The sequence below is a fragment of the Tachypleus tridentatus genome, chromosome 5 (genome assembly GCF_004210375.1).
Source record: "Tachypleus tridentatus isolate NWPU-2018 chromosome 5, ASM421037v1, whole genome shotgun sequence".
Taxonomy (NCBI): domain Eukaryota; kingdom Metazoa; phylum Arthropoda; class Merostomata; order Xiphosura; family Limulidae; genus Tachypleus; species Tachypleus tridentatus.
In genome coordinates, this window is record NC_134829.1 from 51,112,286 (window position 1) to 51,125,448 (window position 13,163).

General features: G+C 33.1%; 1 protein-coding gene across 1 annotated transcript in view; it reads left to right on the plus strand.

The window, feature by feature from the left end:
- The window catches only part of LOC143250361 (plexin-B-like), a 170,116-nt gene that overhangs the window by 57,966 nt on the left and 98,987 nt on the right, over positions 1 to 13,163 (plus strand). Inside the window, exon 6 of the mRNA XM_076500805.1 lies at positions 8,781 to 8,917. Within this exon, the coding sequence (XP_076356920.1) occupies positions 8,781 to 8,917 (137 nt within the window). The remainder of the gene's footprint in view (positions 1 to 8,780; positions 8,918 to 13,163) is intronic.

Here is a 13,163-nt window from a genome sequence, read left to right on the forward strand (position 1 = left end):
TTCAGCGTTGTAAATCGGGAGACATACCGCTGTACTAGCGGGGGGCATACGTAGATGAATAATACAGTCTCTGCTAACAAAGGACTGATCCCAAATTATCAGGGCGCAGGTAACCTAGTTGCTTTGCACCATAAAACCTACCCACCCATCAAAATTATCAGAAAAACTTTCATTCCCTTCTTTATGATCAAAATATTAGTATACTGAAAATATTAAACTAAAATAAATTAGTGTTTCCAACTATTACGTTTTGATCATTTCAATTATATGATCAAATCTTCACATAATATGCACAGACAGATGTATCTACGTTATCTAAAAGTGTCTGATACAGACAGCTATCGCTCAAGCACATTGAAATCTAAACTTGTCTAATACTTCGGCCCCATATCGCAGTTTTAGAGCAAGCGTTTGGATCAAAGTTTGTCTGTTTATCTTCAGTTTCTCTTGATAATGTCACCGGAAAACTTGAACAACTGCATAAGAGAAACATCTTGATACACACTGTTGAAGTATTTCTTGTTGTTTGTGTGCATTTTATTTTTTTGTTTTGTTAAGGATTGAAGTTCGTTCGTTCGTTTGGAGTTAAGCGCAAAGCTACACAATTAGCTATCTGTTTTTTTCTACCACTGGTATCGAAACCCGCTATCTTATGGTGTGATTCCGCAGACATATCACAATCCCACTGGGGAGGACACTTCAACACACAACTAAAATAGCCCGAGCTGATGCCAAGTTGTGTTGAAAGGACGCACCAGTTATCGACTATATCGATATATCACTTGATTCAGCTTTGAAAGTAGTTCTTCAACATGCCGCCACTTCTGTTGAACTATAACCTGAGTGGACGAGACAGTATAAACTATCTATATTTCACCAGTAAGAAAGGGTGGCTGAAAGTAAGTAAAAATTAAGATTGACGCACTCGAAAATGTTTCAGAGTAAAACGATCCATCTTCCATTACTGACGAGTTAGTATCTCAAGCATTGTCTATAATAACAATGTGAATGTCTGAAACTGATCTATCAGAAGATAAAACAAAGATGTTCCTAACAAACAAAGCAACACTTCAAAGGTTTCTCATCCAACACCCTGAAGAGTTTCTTTTGCAACATTAACCAACAGAAGTGGACATTTTACCAAACTATCAATTTCTCTTGTCGATGACCATGGATGACCAGTTACCTCCCATCAGAGCCAGCACAGCTCTCTGACCACAGAAGATGAACTAATCAGTTTTGTGTGGTTTTAACAAGGGCTACAACTAACATTGTTATTGTGCCAATAATTAACTACCTAGCTAACTTGTGTACACAGGATCTCTGTAGAAATGTTCCAGAACAAAGTATCTCGCTCAATGTGAAGAAACCAACACTTCTGAATCAGATGAATAAAGTATAAAACTCAACTTTATCTTATTTTCACAAACCTTTCTTGTGACACAGTTCATTCTGTTGTTGTTTTTATACTGAAACTGAGTTTAGTTCATATTTTTGTTGTCTATTTTATTTGTATGTTCAATAGTTTGTACCAAAATACAATTTATCATTAAACCAATTTGTAAAGATCTATAAATTTTGATGCGTGCATGATCTTGGAAACCTATTAATTATTTATGAATGGATAAAAACAGCAGTTGCTATTCTTATTGGTGTGTAGTGTACTGCACGTGTCAAGGTATGTTTGATAATATCACTTATTGAAGCTAATGTGTATAACTCGGTTCATGTATTTTACACGTTATATCAGTCTGAAGTATTGGAGAATAAAAGTTTTCAATTCTGATTCATTCCTGTTCTGTTAATGTTCTATGTGCCAAGTGGAAAAAACTTAAATTATAAATTAGTTATTTGAGGTTGTACGTAAACCTGGATACCTTCTGCCAGCTTAACTAATGTTATTCTAAATCATTTGTGAACAAGTAAGGATTTTCAGTTGTTACTTAACCTTGTATGTTCATTATCTTGTATTCAGCTTGTTATTTGTCTTTACAAACGTTATTGTTACTTAACCTTGTATGTTCATTATCTTGTATTCAGCTTGTTATTTGTCTTTACAAACGTTATTGTTACTTAACCTTGTATGTTCATTATCTTGTATTCAGCTTGTTATTTGTCTTTACAAACGTTATTGTTACTTAACCTTGTATGTTCATTATCTTGTATTCAGCTTGTTATTTGTCTTTACAAACGTTATTGTTACTTAACCTTGTATGTTCATTATCTTGTATTCAGCTTGTTATTTGTCTTTACAAACGTTATTGTTACTTAACCTTGTATGTTCATTATCTTGTATTCAGCTTGTTATTTGTCTTTACAAACGTTATTGTTACTTAACCTTGTATGTTCATTATCTTGTATTCAGCTTGTTATTTGTCTTTACAAACGTTATTGTTACTTAACCTTGTATGTTCATTATCTTGTATTCAGCTTGTTATTTGTCTTTACAAACGTTATTGTTACTTAACCTTGTATGTTCATTATCTTGTTTCAGCTTGTTATTTGTCTTTACAAACGTTATTGTTACTTAACCTTGTATGTTCATTATCTTGTATTCAGCTTGTTATTTGTCTTTACAAACGTTATTGTTACTTAACCTTGTATGTTCATTATCTTGTATTCAGCTTGTTATTTGTCTTTACAAACGTTATTGTTACTTAACCTTGTATGTTCATTATCTTGTATTCAGCTTGTTATTTGTCTTTACAAACGTTATTGTTACTTAACCTTGTATGTTCATTATCTTGTATTCAGCTTGTTATTTGTCTTTACAAACGTTATTGTTACTTAACCTTGTATGTTCATTATCTTGTATTCAGCTTGTTATTTGTCTTTACAAACGTTATTGTTACTTAACCTTGTATGTTCATTATCTTCTTTCAGCTTGTTATTTGTCTTTACAAACGTTATTGTTACTTAACCTTGTATGTTCATTATCTTGTATTCAGCTTGTTATTTGTCTTTACAAACGTTATTGTTACTTAACCTTGTATGTTCATTATCTTGTATTTAGCTTGTTATTTGTCTTTACAAACGTTATTGTTACTTAACCTTGTATGTTCATTATCTTCTTTCAGCTTGTTATTTGTCTTTACAAACGTTATTGTTACTTAACCTTGTATGTTTATTATCTTGTATTCAGCTTGTTATTTGTCTTTACAAACGTCATTGTTACTTAACCTTGTATGTTCATTATCTTGTATTCAGCTTGTTATTTGTCTTTACAAACGTTATTGTTACTTAACCTTGTATGTTCATTATCTTGTATTCAGCTTGTTATTTGTCTTTACAAACGTTATTGTTACTTAACCTTGTATGTTCATTATCTTGTATTCAGCTTGTTATTTGTCTTTACAAACGTTATTGTTACTTAACCTTGTATGTTCATTATCTTGTTTCAGCTTGTTATTTGTCTTTACAAACGTTATTGTTACTTAACCTTGTATGTTCATTATCTTGTTTCAGCTTGTTATTTGTCTTTACAAACGTTATTGTTACTTAACCTTGTATGTTCATTATCTTGTATTCAGCTTGTTATTTGTCTTTACAAACGTTATTGTTACTTAACCTTGTATGTTCATTATCTTGTATTCAGCTTGTTATTTGTCTTTACAAACGTTATTGTTACTTAACCTTGTATGTTCATTATCTTGTATTCAGCTTGTTATTTGTCTTTACAAACGTTATTGTTACTTAACCTTGTATGTTCATTATCTTGTATTCAGCTTGTTATTTGTCTTTACAAACGTTATTGTTACTTAACCTTGTATGCTCATTATCTTGTATTCAGCTTGTTATTTGTCTTTACAAACGTTATTGTTACTTAACCTTGTATGTTCATTATCTTCTTTCAGCTTGTTATTTGTCTTTACAAACGTTATTGTTACTTAACCTTGTATGTTCATTATCTTGTATTCAGCTTGTTATTTGTCTTTACAAACGTTATTGTTACTTAACCTTGTATGTTCATTATCTTGTATTCAGCTTGTTATTTGTCTTTACAAACGTTATTGTTACTTAACCTTTTATGTTCATTATCTTGTATTCAGCTTGTTATTTGTCTTTACAAACGTTATTGTTACTTAACCTTGTATGTTCATTATCTTGTATTCAGCTTGTTATTTGTCTTTACAAACGTTATTGTTACTTAACCTTGTATGTTCATTATCTTGTATTTAGCTTGTTATTTGTCTTTACAAACGTTATTATTACTTAACCTTGTATGTTCATTATCTTGTATTCAGCTTGTTATTTGTCTTTACAAACGTTATTTGTTTGAGGCCATATACACACCTTAATTCTTTAAAGTATTCAGATGGATAATGCAGTTGCGTATCATATGCATGTTCGTAATTTTTGGAATAAAATATCCCACCATCTGCTCATATGTTTGTAAAACACTTACAGTAGCTGCCCAGAAAAAAACACTACGCATTTACTACTTCTAAAAGCTTTTAAAGTTAAAAAAGTATAATTTAATAACATAACTCAGAATTGTTTGCTTTATTTTTAAGTAGTATAATATAAACACGATTTGTCACAGGATTCTAATGTCCCCTCATGATTCACTGAGGCTTAATATACCAGTTTCTCCTTTATGTTAATTGTTTCTATGGCTACCCAATGCACTAATTCTTTAATGATTTTTATTTTACCATTTTCCAATCTTAATTCAGTCCAACCCTTTTTAAAAACAAATAGTTTTACTTTAGTTTCTCAGATTCGATTATTTTATTACTGTGATTTTATCTGATTATTTTTCAGTCTACGAATTTTGCAGTAATCTCTGTTTCTGTTTCCAAAACTTAGTTCACTTCAAATATTTATTGTTCCCAAGTTTATGTTGAAAATAGTGTATTGAGTAAGATAGAGAAAAATTATACTTTTCTATAGACCTTTACGAAGAAGAATAATTAGGCTAAAGAACTATAGAGCAAAAACTGGCCTTATTTGAGTCAAATCTAACACATAGTACCTCGGTACACACCCACACTATTCCCTTACTATGTGTGCAAAGTTTTAGGTTCTCTTCTCTTGGATGCATTGCAGTCACACCCACACTATCCCCTTAGTATGTGTGCAAAGTTTTAGGTTCTCTTCTCTTGGATGCATTGCAGTCACACCCACACTATCCCCTTACTATGTGTGCAAAGTTTTAGGTTCTCTTCTCTTGGATGCATTGCAGTCACACCCATACTATCCCCTTACTATGTGTGCAAAGTTTAAGTTTCTCTTCTCTTGGATGCATTGCAGTCACACCCACACTATCCCCTTACTATGTGTGCAAAGTTTTAGGTTCTCTTCTCTTGGATGCATTGCAGTCACACCCACACTATCCCCTTACTATGTGTGCAAAGTTTTAGGTTCTCTTCTCTTGGATGCATTGCAGTCACACCCACACTATCCCTTTACTATGTGTGCAAAGTTTTAGGTTCTCTTCTCTTGGATGCATTGCAGTCACAGATACAACTCGTTATAATGTTATCCAGCTCAGACAGTTCTTCTTTCAGTTTGGCTCTTAAAACGTGTAAACAGATAAACTGTTGTTTCATGAACCAAAACCAGAAGTGTGTTAGTCATTAGTTTAGTGCCAAATCTTCTCACTACCTCCATATGATCATTCCAACGTACTGGTCATTCTGAAATTCCATTGACCAATGAAACTAAAGTGGTGACTTGAAAATGAACATGTCCAGTAAGGTAAGAGATTGTACATTTTCACTAATAATAGCAACAGAAACAAACTCATACAGTCAAGATTCTAAAGGTTGTCTTGTGGTCTTTCTACAAAACACAGTAATGTTTCCTTCTTCACCATTCAATAACTTTGTTGGTGCTGTCTTCCTCATTGTTCCTGGGTCCTACTAAAAGCTTTGGAAAAACACAGTAAGCCAAAATTAAAGAAAAAACAGGTAAAGAACTAACTATATCTTAATAACGAATGGCGCCATGTGAACTAGATGTACTTTCAACCTGAAATTAAAAGAAACAAGTATTTTCATTTCTTGCTTTTATGGTTCATATGCCATGCTGTGTTCTAGCCAAGAGAGTGCTTAATTCTACTCGTGATTCATGACATGTGCACGTTTTACTGATTTCTAGTACTCGTCTGGATAAATAGTAACCTATGTTTATATCTCTAGTATTTGCTTAGATAAACAATAATCTATGTTCTGATCGCTAGTATTTGCCTGGATAGATACTGTTATGTATTACAACCTTAGCACTTTTTTTATTAAAACTCTGCGCAAATTACGTTTTCTTACAATGAATAGTTACAGGTGTTCATATATCACTTTATAGTTTTAAATACATTGTTCCCAAACCTCTATTCTGTTACAGTTGGGGATTGTGAGTAATGAAATACATCCAGATATTAGCATCATGATTACATTAATCATCTCTCTAAACATTCCACTTCTATAAATACACTATGAAACTAAATACGCACGGTTCGAACCCAAGAACCTTCATTTTGAGATCAGGTACAAGATTAGAGGTCGTGAATCGCTGCACTACACTCTAACTTTCTCATAACTTATATACAGCTGTTGTATACTTAGTTTGATCTGGTGTTTAAGGCGCTTGACTCTGAATTTAAGAGTCATGGGTTCGAATCTCTGTCACCAAAAATGCTTGCTCTTTCATCCACGGGGCATTATATGCGACGGTCAGTCCCATTCTTTGCTAGTGAAAGCATAGTCCAAGAGTTGGTGGTGGATCATGTTAAGCTGTTTTTTCTCTAGTTTATGGTTGCTAAATTATGAAAAGCAAGTAGAGATAGCCCTTGTCCTGCTTTTCGCAAAATTCAAACCAAAGCGATATGTCTGTGGATTTACAAAGCTAGATACCAGGTTTCGATACTCTTGGTGGGCAGAGTATGGATAACTCATTGTGCAGTTTTGTGCTTAACTTTAACCATTTCAAACCACATTTTATGTGTGTCCTATCCTCCGCTAGGGGTGAATTTCGTACTGGGGGTGACTTATGTTTAGTTTTATCGCATTATCAGAGTACCTGGCATTTCTCTGATAAAAATTTCTTTAAATATGCCGAGTTATTTTTATTATATCAACCATATTAATAATTATTTTCCTAACTCGATAATTTGATTAAAATCAATCAAAATAACAATGTGTTTGGAGAAAATAAAAATTTGCTAAAGCTATTTTAATCAAAGAAAAACCAGACACATTTCTTTTGGTTCTTGTATGTGTTTTGTATGACATATCAAGTTACCCTAACAAAATTTCCTACCTTTTAGTGTCCTGATTTCTGATGTGTGGTAAAGTGTCGTTTGCAGCGTATTCTGCTTTTATTATTGTTCCATTTAATGAAGAACTGATTTATTATTTTATTTACTTATTTATTATTATTTGTAACACAAGGTAAAAGAAAATTTGCCAATATCAAACGTTTTTGTAAAGTTCGTGGTAAAACTGATTAAACGCAAGCAAAGCAGAAGGTATGTGTGAAATAAGTCTATTTAACTGAGAGAGTGAAAGTACATATTAGAGATAAACAATAGCCTTTTTAAGTTTAGATGATTTATAGAGTAGGTATGAAAATGTAGAATTGTTGGTTTGTTTTTGAATTTCGTGCAAAGATACACGAGGGCTATCTGCGCAAGCCATCCCTAAATTAGCAGTGTAAGACAAAAGAGGGAAGGCAGCTATTCATTACTACCCACCGCCAGCTCTTGGGCTATTCTTTTACCAAAAATAGTAGGATTGACCGTCACATTATAACGCCTACGCGGCTGAAAGAGTGAGCATGTTTGGTGCAACGGGAATTCGAACCCTCGACCCTAAGATTACGAATCGAACACCTTACCCACCTGACCATGCCGAGCCAAATTTATATGGAAGTCTCAAATTATATTGGGTAGTTTTGAAATGTCATATTCAACCAAAATATATGAAACATGTGCTTAAAAATCATTTATGTCAATATGAGTTAAGTAATAATAGGGTTAAACTTAGTTGGGATCCACATTTCAATGCTATAGAGACTCTACAATGGGAGAGCTATGTGGAATAGTGCATATTCAGAGTATAATGAAAATCTAATGGCTGATATATATTATTTATTTTTATATAAGTCATTGATAGCTGATACGAAACTAAAAAATATGAATTTAGTAGATTATGACAGTTGTTGTCTTTGCAGCAAATGTAGTGAAACAATTGAACATCTTTATATGGAATGTGAAGAAACAATGTCTCTGTGGGATTACGTTAAGAATCTTTTTGTATTAATCACAAATAAGTCTTTTAGTATTAAACAATTTAAATTAACAATAATATCTGGATATTACAATAAAGAAAAATCACTACAACCGATAACGTGTTATGCCATCTCATTAGTCAAATATGTTGTGTTTACGTCGAGGAAAATAACAAGACATGGTGAAACTAAACCAACTCTTTTTGTATATTCTAAAGCCAAACTTAAGAATAAAATATATTTTGAGATTCAAATTCAAAGACAAAGTACAAATGTTTATTCATTGGCATGTGGATACAGATGTAGACAAAGTACAAATGTTTATCCACTGGTATGTGGACACAGATGTAGACAAAGTACAAATGTTTATCCACTGGTATGTGGACACTGATGTAGACAAAGTACAAATGTTTATCCAGTGGTATGTGGATACAGATGTAGACAAAGTACAAATGTTTATCCACTGGTATGTGGATACAGATGTAGACAGAGTACAAATGTTTATCCACTGGTATGTGGATACAGATGTAGACAAAGTACAAATATTTATCCAGTTGTATGTGGATACAGATGTAGACAAAGTACAAATGTTTATCCAGTGGTGTGTGGATACAGATGTAGACAAAGTAGAAATGTTTATCCAATGGTATGTGGATACAGATGTAGACGAAGTAGAAATGTTTATCCACTGGTATGTGGATACAGGTGTAGACAAAGTACAAATGTTTATTCACTGGTATGTGGATACAAATGTAGACAAAGTACAAATGTTTATCCAGTGGTATGTGGATACAGATGTAGACAAAGTACAAATGTTTATTCACTGGTATGTGGATACAAATGTAGACAAAGTACAAATGTTTATCCAGTGGTATGTGGATACAAATGTAGACAAAGTACAAATGTTTATCCAGTGGTATGTGGATACAGATGTAGACAAAGTACAAATGTTTATCCACTGGTATGTGGATACAGATGTAGACAAAGTACAAATATTTATCCACTGGTATGTGGATACAGATGTAGACAAAGTACAAATGTTTATACAGTGGTATGTGGATACAGATGTAGACAAAGTACAAATGTTTATCCACTGGTATGTGGATACAGATGTAGACAAAGTACAAATGTTTATCCAGTGGTATGTGGATACAGGTGTAGACAAAGTACAAATGTTTATCCAGTGGTATGTGGATACAGGTGTAGACAAAGTACAAATGTTTATCCAGTGGTATGTGGATACAGATGTAGACAAAGTACAAATGTTTATCCAGTGGTATGTGGATACAGATGTAGACAAAGTACAAATGTTTATTCAGTGGTATGTGGATACAGATGTAGACAAAGTACAAATGTTTATCCAGTGGTATGTGGATACAGATGTAGACAAAGTACAAATGTTTATCCAGTGGTATATGGATACAGATGTAGACAAAGTACAAATGTTTATCCAATGGTATGTGGATACAGGTGAGGCAGAGTTACAAGAACGTGAAATACAAATCAAATTACCATATAGCAAAGTAGTTTATTTTTAATATGGAAGTGAAAAGTTTTCTGTAATATGTAAATATTTTTGTAAATGTCACACGTCTGTATGTATGTACGTATGTATTGGTTTTTATCTCTTCTGTTGGATAATAGTAATAAAAAAAAAACACCACTCGATTAACATGTGAGACGTATTGGGATTTACACCCAGCGTTTCTAATCTATCATTTTCGAAAGGTTGTGTAGTTACTCGACTTTCATTTCGTAAATAACTGTCTGTGAGTTATATATCAATACTTTACTTTATTCAACATAAGATGAAGTAATTTATTGTTTTTGAGATATCTATATTCAACTATGTTTATTTCATCCATAGTCTGATGTGAGTGTCTTAAACCCTCAAATTTATATTATTTGGTTCAGATTATATCTAAAGCTGTTTAACTAAAAACTATGATTCTGAGATGTTCATGATTTGTATGTTTAACTGATAGCTTGACCAACGTGTTAAGTATTATTTGTGAAATTGAAATTACAATCTAACTTACATAACAGAACCAGGTAGCTTTTATAATCTTATCCTACTCGTGTCATTTTCATTTCTTACTAGATCAAAACGTCAGTTTTTGGTTTTACTGTCTTCTAGTTCAAAATGCCATGCTAACTTTTCACCGGTAGTGTTCACACGTGTCTGTCTTCTAGCTTAAAATGTCATGTTTACATTTTCTTGGCGGTATTCACATGTCTGTGTTCTACCTTAAAAGTCATGCTTATATTTTACTGGTAGTGTTCACATGTGTCTGCATTCTTGTTCCAAACATCAAGTTTTGGTTTTACTGGTAGTGTTCACATGTGTCTGTATTCTTGTTCCAAATATCAAGTTTTGGTTTTACTGGTAGTGTTCACATGTGTCTGTATTCTTGTTCCAAACATAAAGTTTTGGTTTTACTGGTAGTGTTCACATGTGTCTGTATTCTTGTTCCAAATATCAAGTTTTGGTTTTCCTGGTAGTGTTCACATGTGTCTGTATTCTTGTTCCAAATATCAAGTTTTGGTTTTCCTGGTAGTGTTCACATGTGTCTGTATTCTTGTTCCAAATATCAAGTTTTGGTTTTACTGGTAGTGTTCACATGTGTCTGTATTCTTGTTCCAAACATAAAGTTTTGGTTTTACTGGTAGTGTTCACATGTGTCTGTATTCTTGTTCCAAACATCAAGTTTTAGTTTTACTGGTAGTGTTCACATGTGTCTGTATTCTTGTTCCAAATATCAAGTTTTGGTTTTACTGGTAGTGTTCACATGTGTCTGTATTCTTGTTCCAAACATAAAGTTTTGGTTTTACTGATAGTGTTCACATGTGTCTGTATTCTTGTTCCAAACATAAAGTTTTGGTTTTACTGGTAGTGTTGACATGTGTCTGTATTCTTGTTCCAAACATAAAGTTTTGGTTTTACTGGTAGTGTTGACATGTGTCTGTATTCTTGTTCCAAACATCAAGTTTTGGTTTTACTGGTAGTGTTCACATGTGTCTGTATTCTTGTTCCAAACATCAAGTTTTAGTTTTACTGGTAGTGTTCACATGTGTCTGTATTCTTGTTCCAAACATAAAGTTTTGGTTTTACTGGTAGTGTTCACATGTGTCTGTATTCTTGTTCCAAACATCAAGTTTTAGTTTTACTGGTAGTGTTCACATGTGTCTGTATTCTTGTTCCAAATATCAAGTTTTGGTTTTACTGGTAGTGTTGACATGTGTCTGTATTCTTGTTCCAAACATCAAGTTTTGGTTTTACTGGTAGTGTTCACATGTGTCTGTATTCTTGTTCCAAACATCAAGTTTTAGTTTTACTGGTAGTGTTCACATGTGTCTGTATTCTTGTTCCAAACATAAAGTTTTGGTTTTACTGGTAGTGTTCACATGTGTCTGTATTCTTGTTCCAAACATCAAGTTTTAGTTTTACTGGTAGTGTTCACATGTGTCTGTATTCTTGTTCCAAATATCAAGTTTTGGTTTTACTGGTAGTGTTGACATGTGTCTGTATTCTTGTTCCAAATATCAAGTTTTGGTTTTACTGGTAGTGTTCACATGTGTCTGTATTCTTGTTCCAAACATAAAGTTTTGGTTTTACTGGTAGTGTTGACATGTGTCTGTATTCTTGTTCCAAAACTCAAGTTTTGGTTTTACTGGTAGTGTTCACATGTGTCTGTATTCTTGTTCCAAATATCAAGTTCTGGTTTTACTGGTAGTGTTCACATGTGTCTGTATTCTTGTTCCAAACATCAAGTTTTGGTTTTCCTGGTAGTGTTCACATGTGTCTGTATTCTTGTTCCAAACATCAAGTTTTGGTTTTACTGATAGTGTTCACATGTGTCTGTATTCTTGTTCCAAACATCAAGTTTTAGTTTTACTAGTAGTATTCACATGTGTCTGTATTCTTGTTCCAAACATCAAGTTTTGTTTTTACTGATAGTGTTCACATGTGTTGGTATTCCAGTTAACAACATTGGTTCAGGTGTTGTTCACAATATATGGATGCAAATGAAGGTTGAAATAATAAACATTATGAAATGTTTGAAACATAACAGTTGAGAACAGCAAGTTCGAACGTTAGTAGATATCGTTAACCTAACGTTAAGGAAAGTTTTGTTTGATCATAAGTTCGGAAATATAAGTTGTATATATTTTTGTAATCATGAGATCTCGTTGTGCTGGAGCCACAAGTTGTAGCCGACTGTGGTACTCTTTGTTATTCAGTGTTTGTTTAGACTGCCCAATAGAAATTTTAGACGTCATCTTTTATTTTGAAAATTTGAACAGCAAAAAACTAAAAACGGAGGTACTTGTGATGTAGTGGTTATCACATCCGCCTAACACGCGGCAGGTCCCAGGTTCGATCCCTGGCACAGACTAGACAGGTAAAAGGAAATTACGATGCCAAGACAGGAGAATATTTATTATTCTCAAGTGTTTACTCCTTCTAGGTGCAGCTCGTTCCTATAAGCGTTTTTCTTAAACAATAATTCTTTGTTTTGGTAATGGTATTTTGAACGTGAAGAACGATGTGTAACCTAAAGAGAGTACGATAGTCTCGAAGAGTAGATGGATTTCGAAGAGAGATGTTGCAACACAGATAAGATCTCTTTTGTACATTGGACTTTATTCCACCGCTGTGATCTCCTACAACCAACAACTGTCAACGTACCATTACAACTAAAGCGCGTTTGAACCAGGTTATCATTTCAGGAATTTGATAGTCATCATGCACCTTTGTCGTATTGAACACCTTGAGGAAGTTGTGTGTGATAAGGAAACATCAGCCAGAGTGGAATCCCAGAATAGGTCACAAAGTGACGAAGATTAAATATTATTTAAGACGATCCCTAATTTTGTTAATGGATGTAATAAACGTATTAAATCGCTCATTACGTTATTGTTTAGTAGTTCTGATA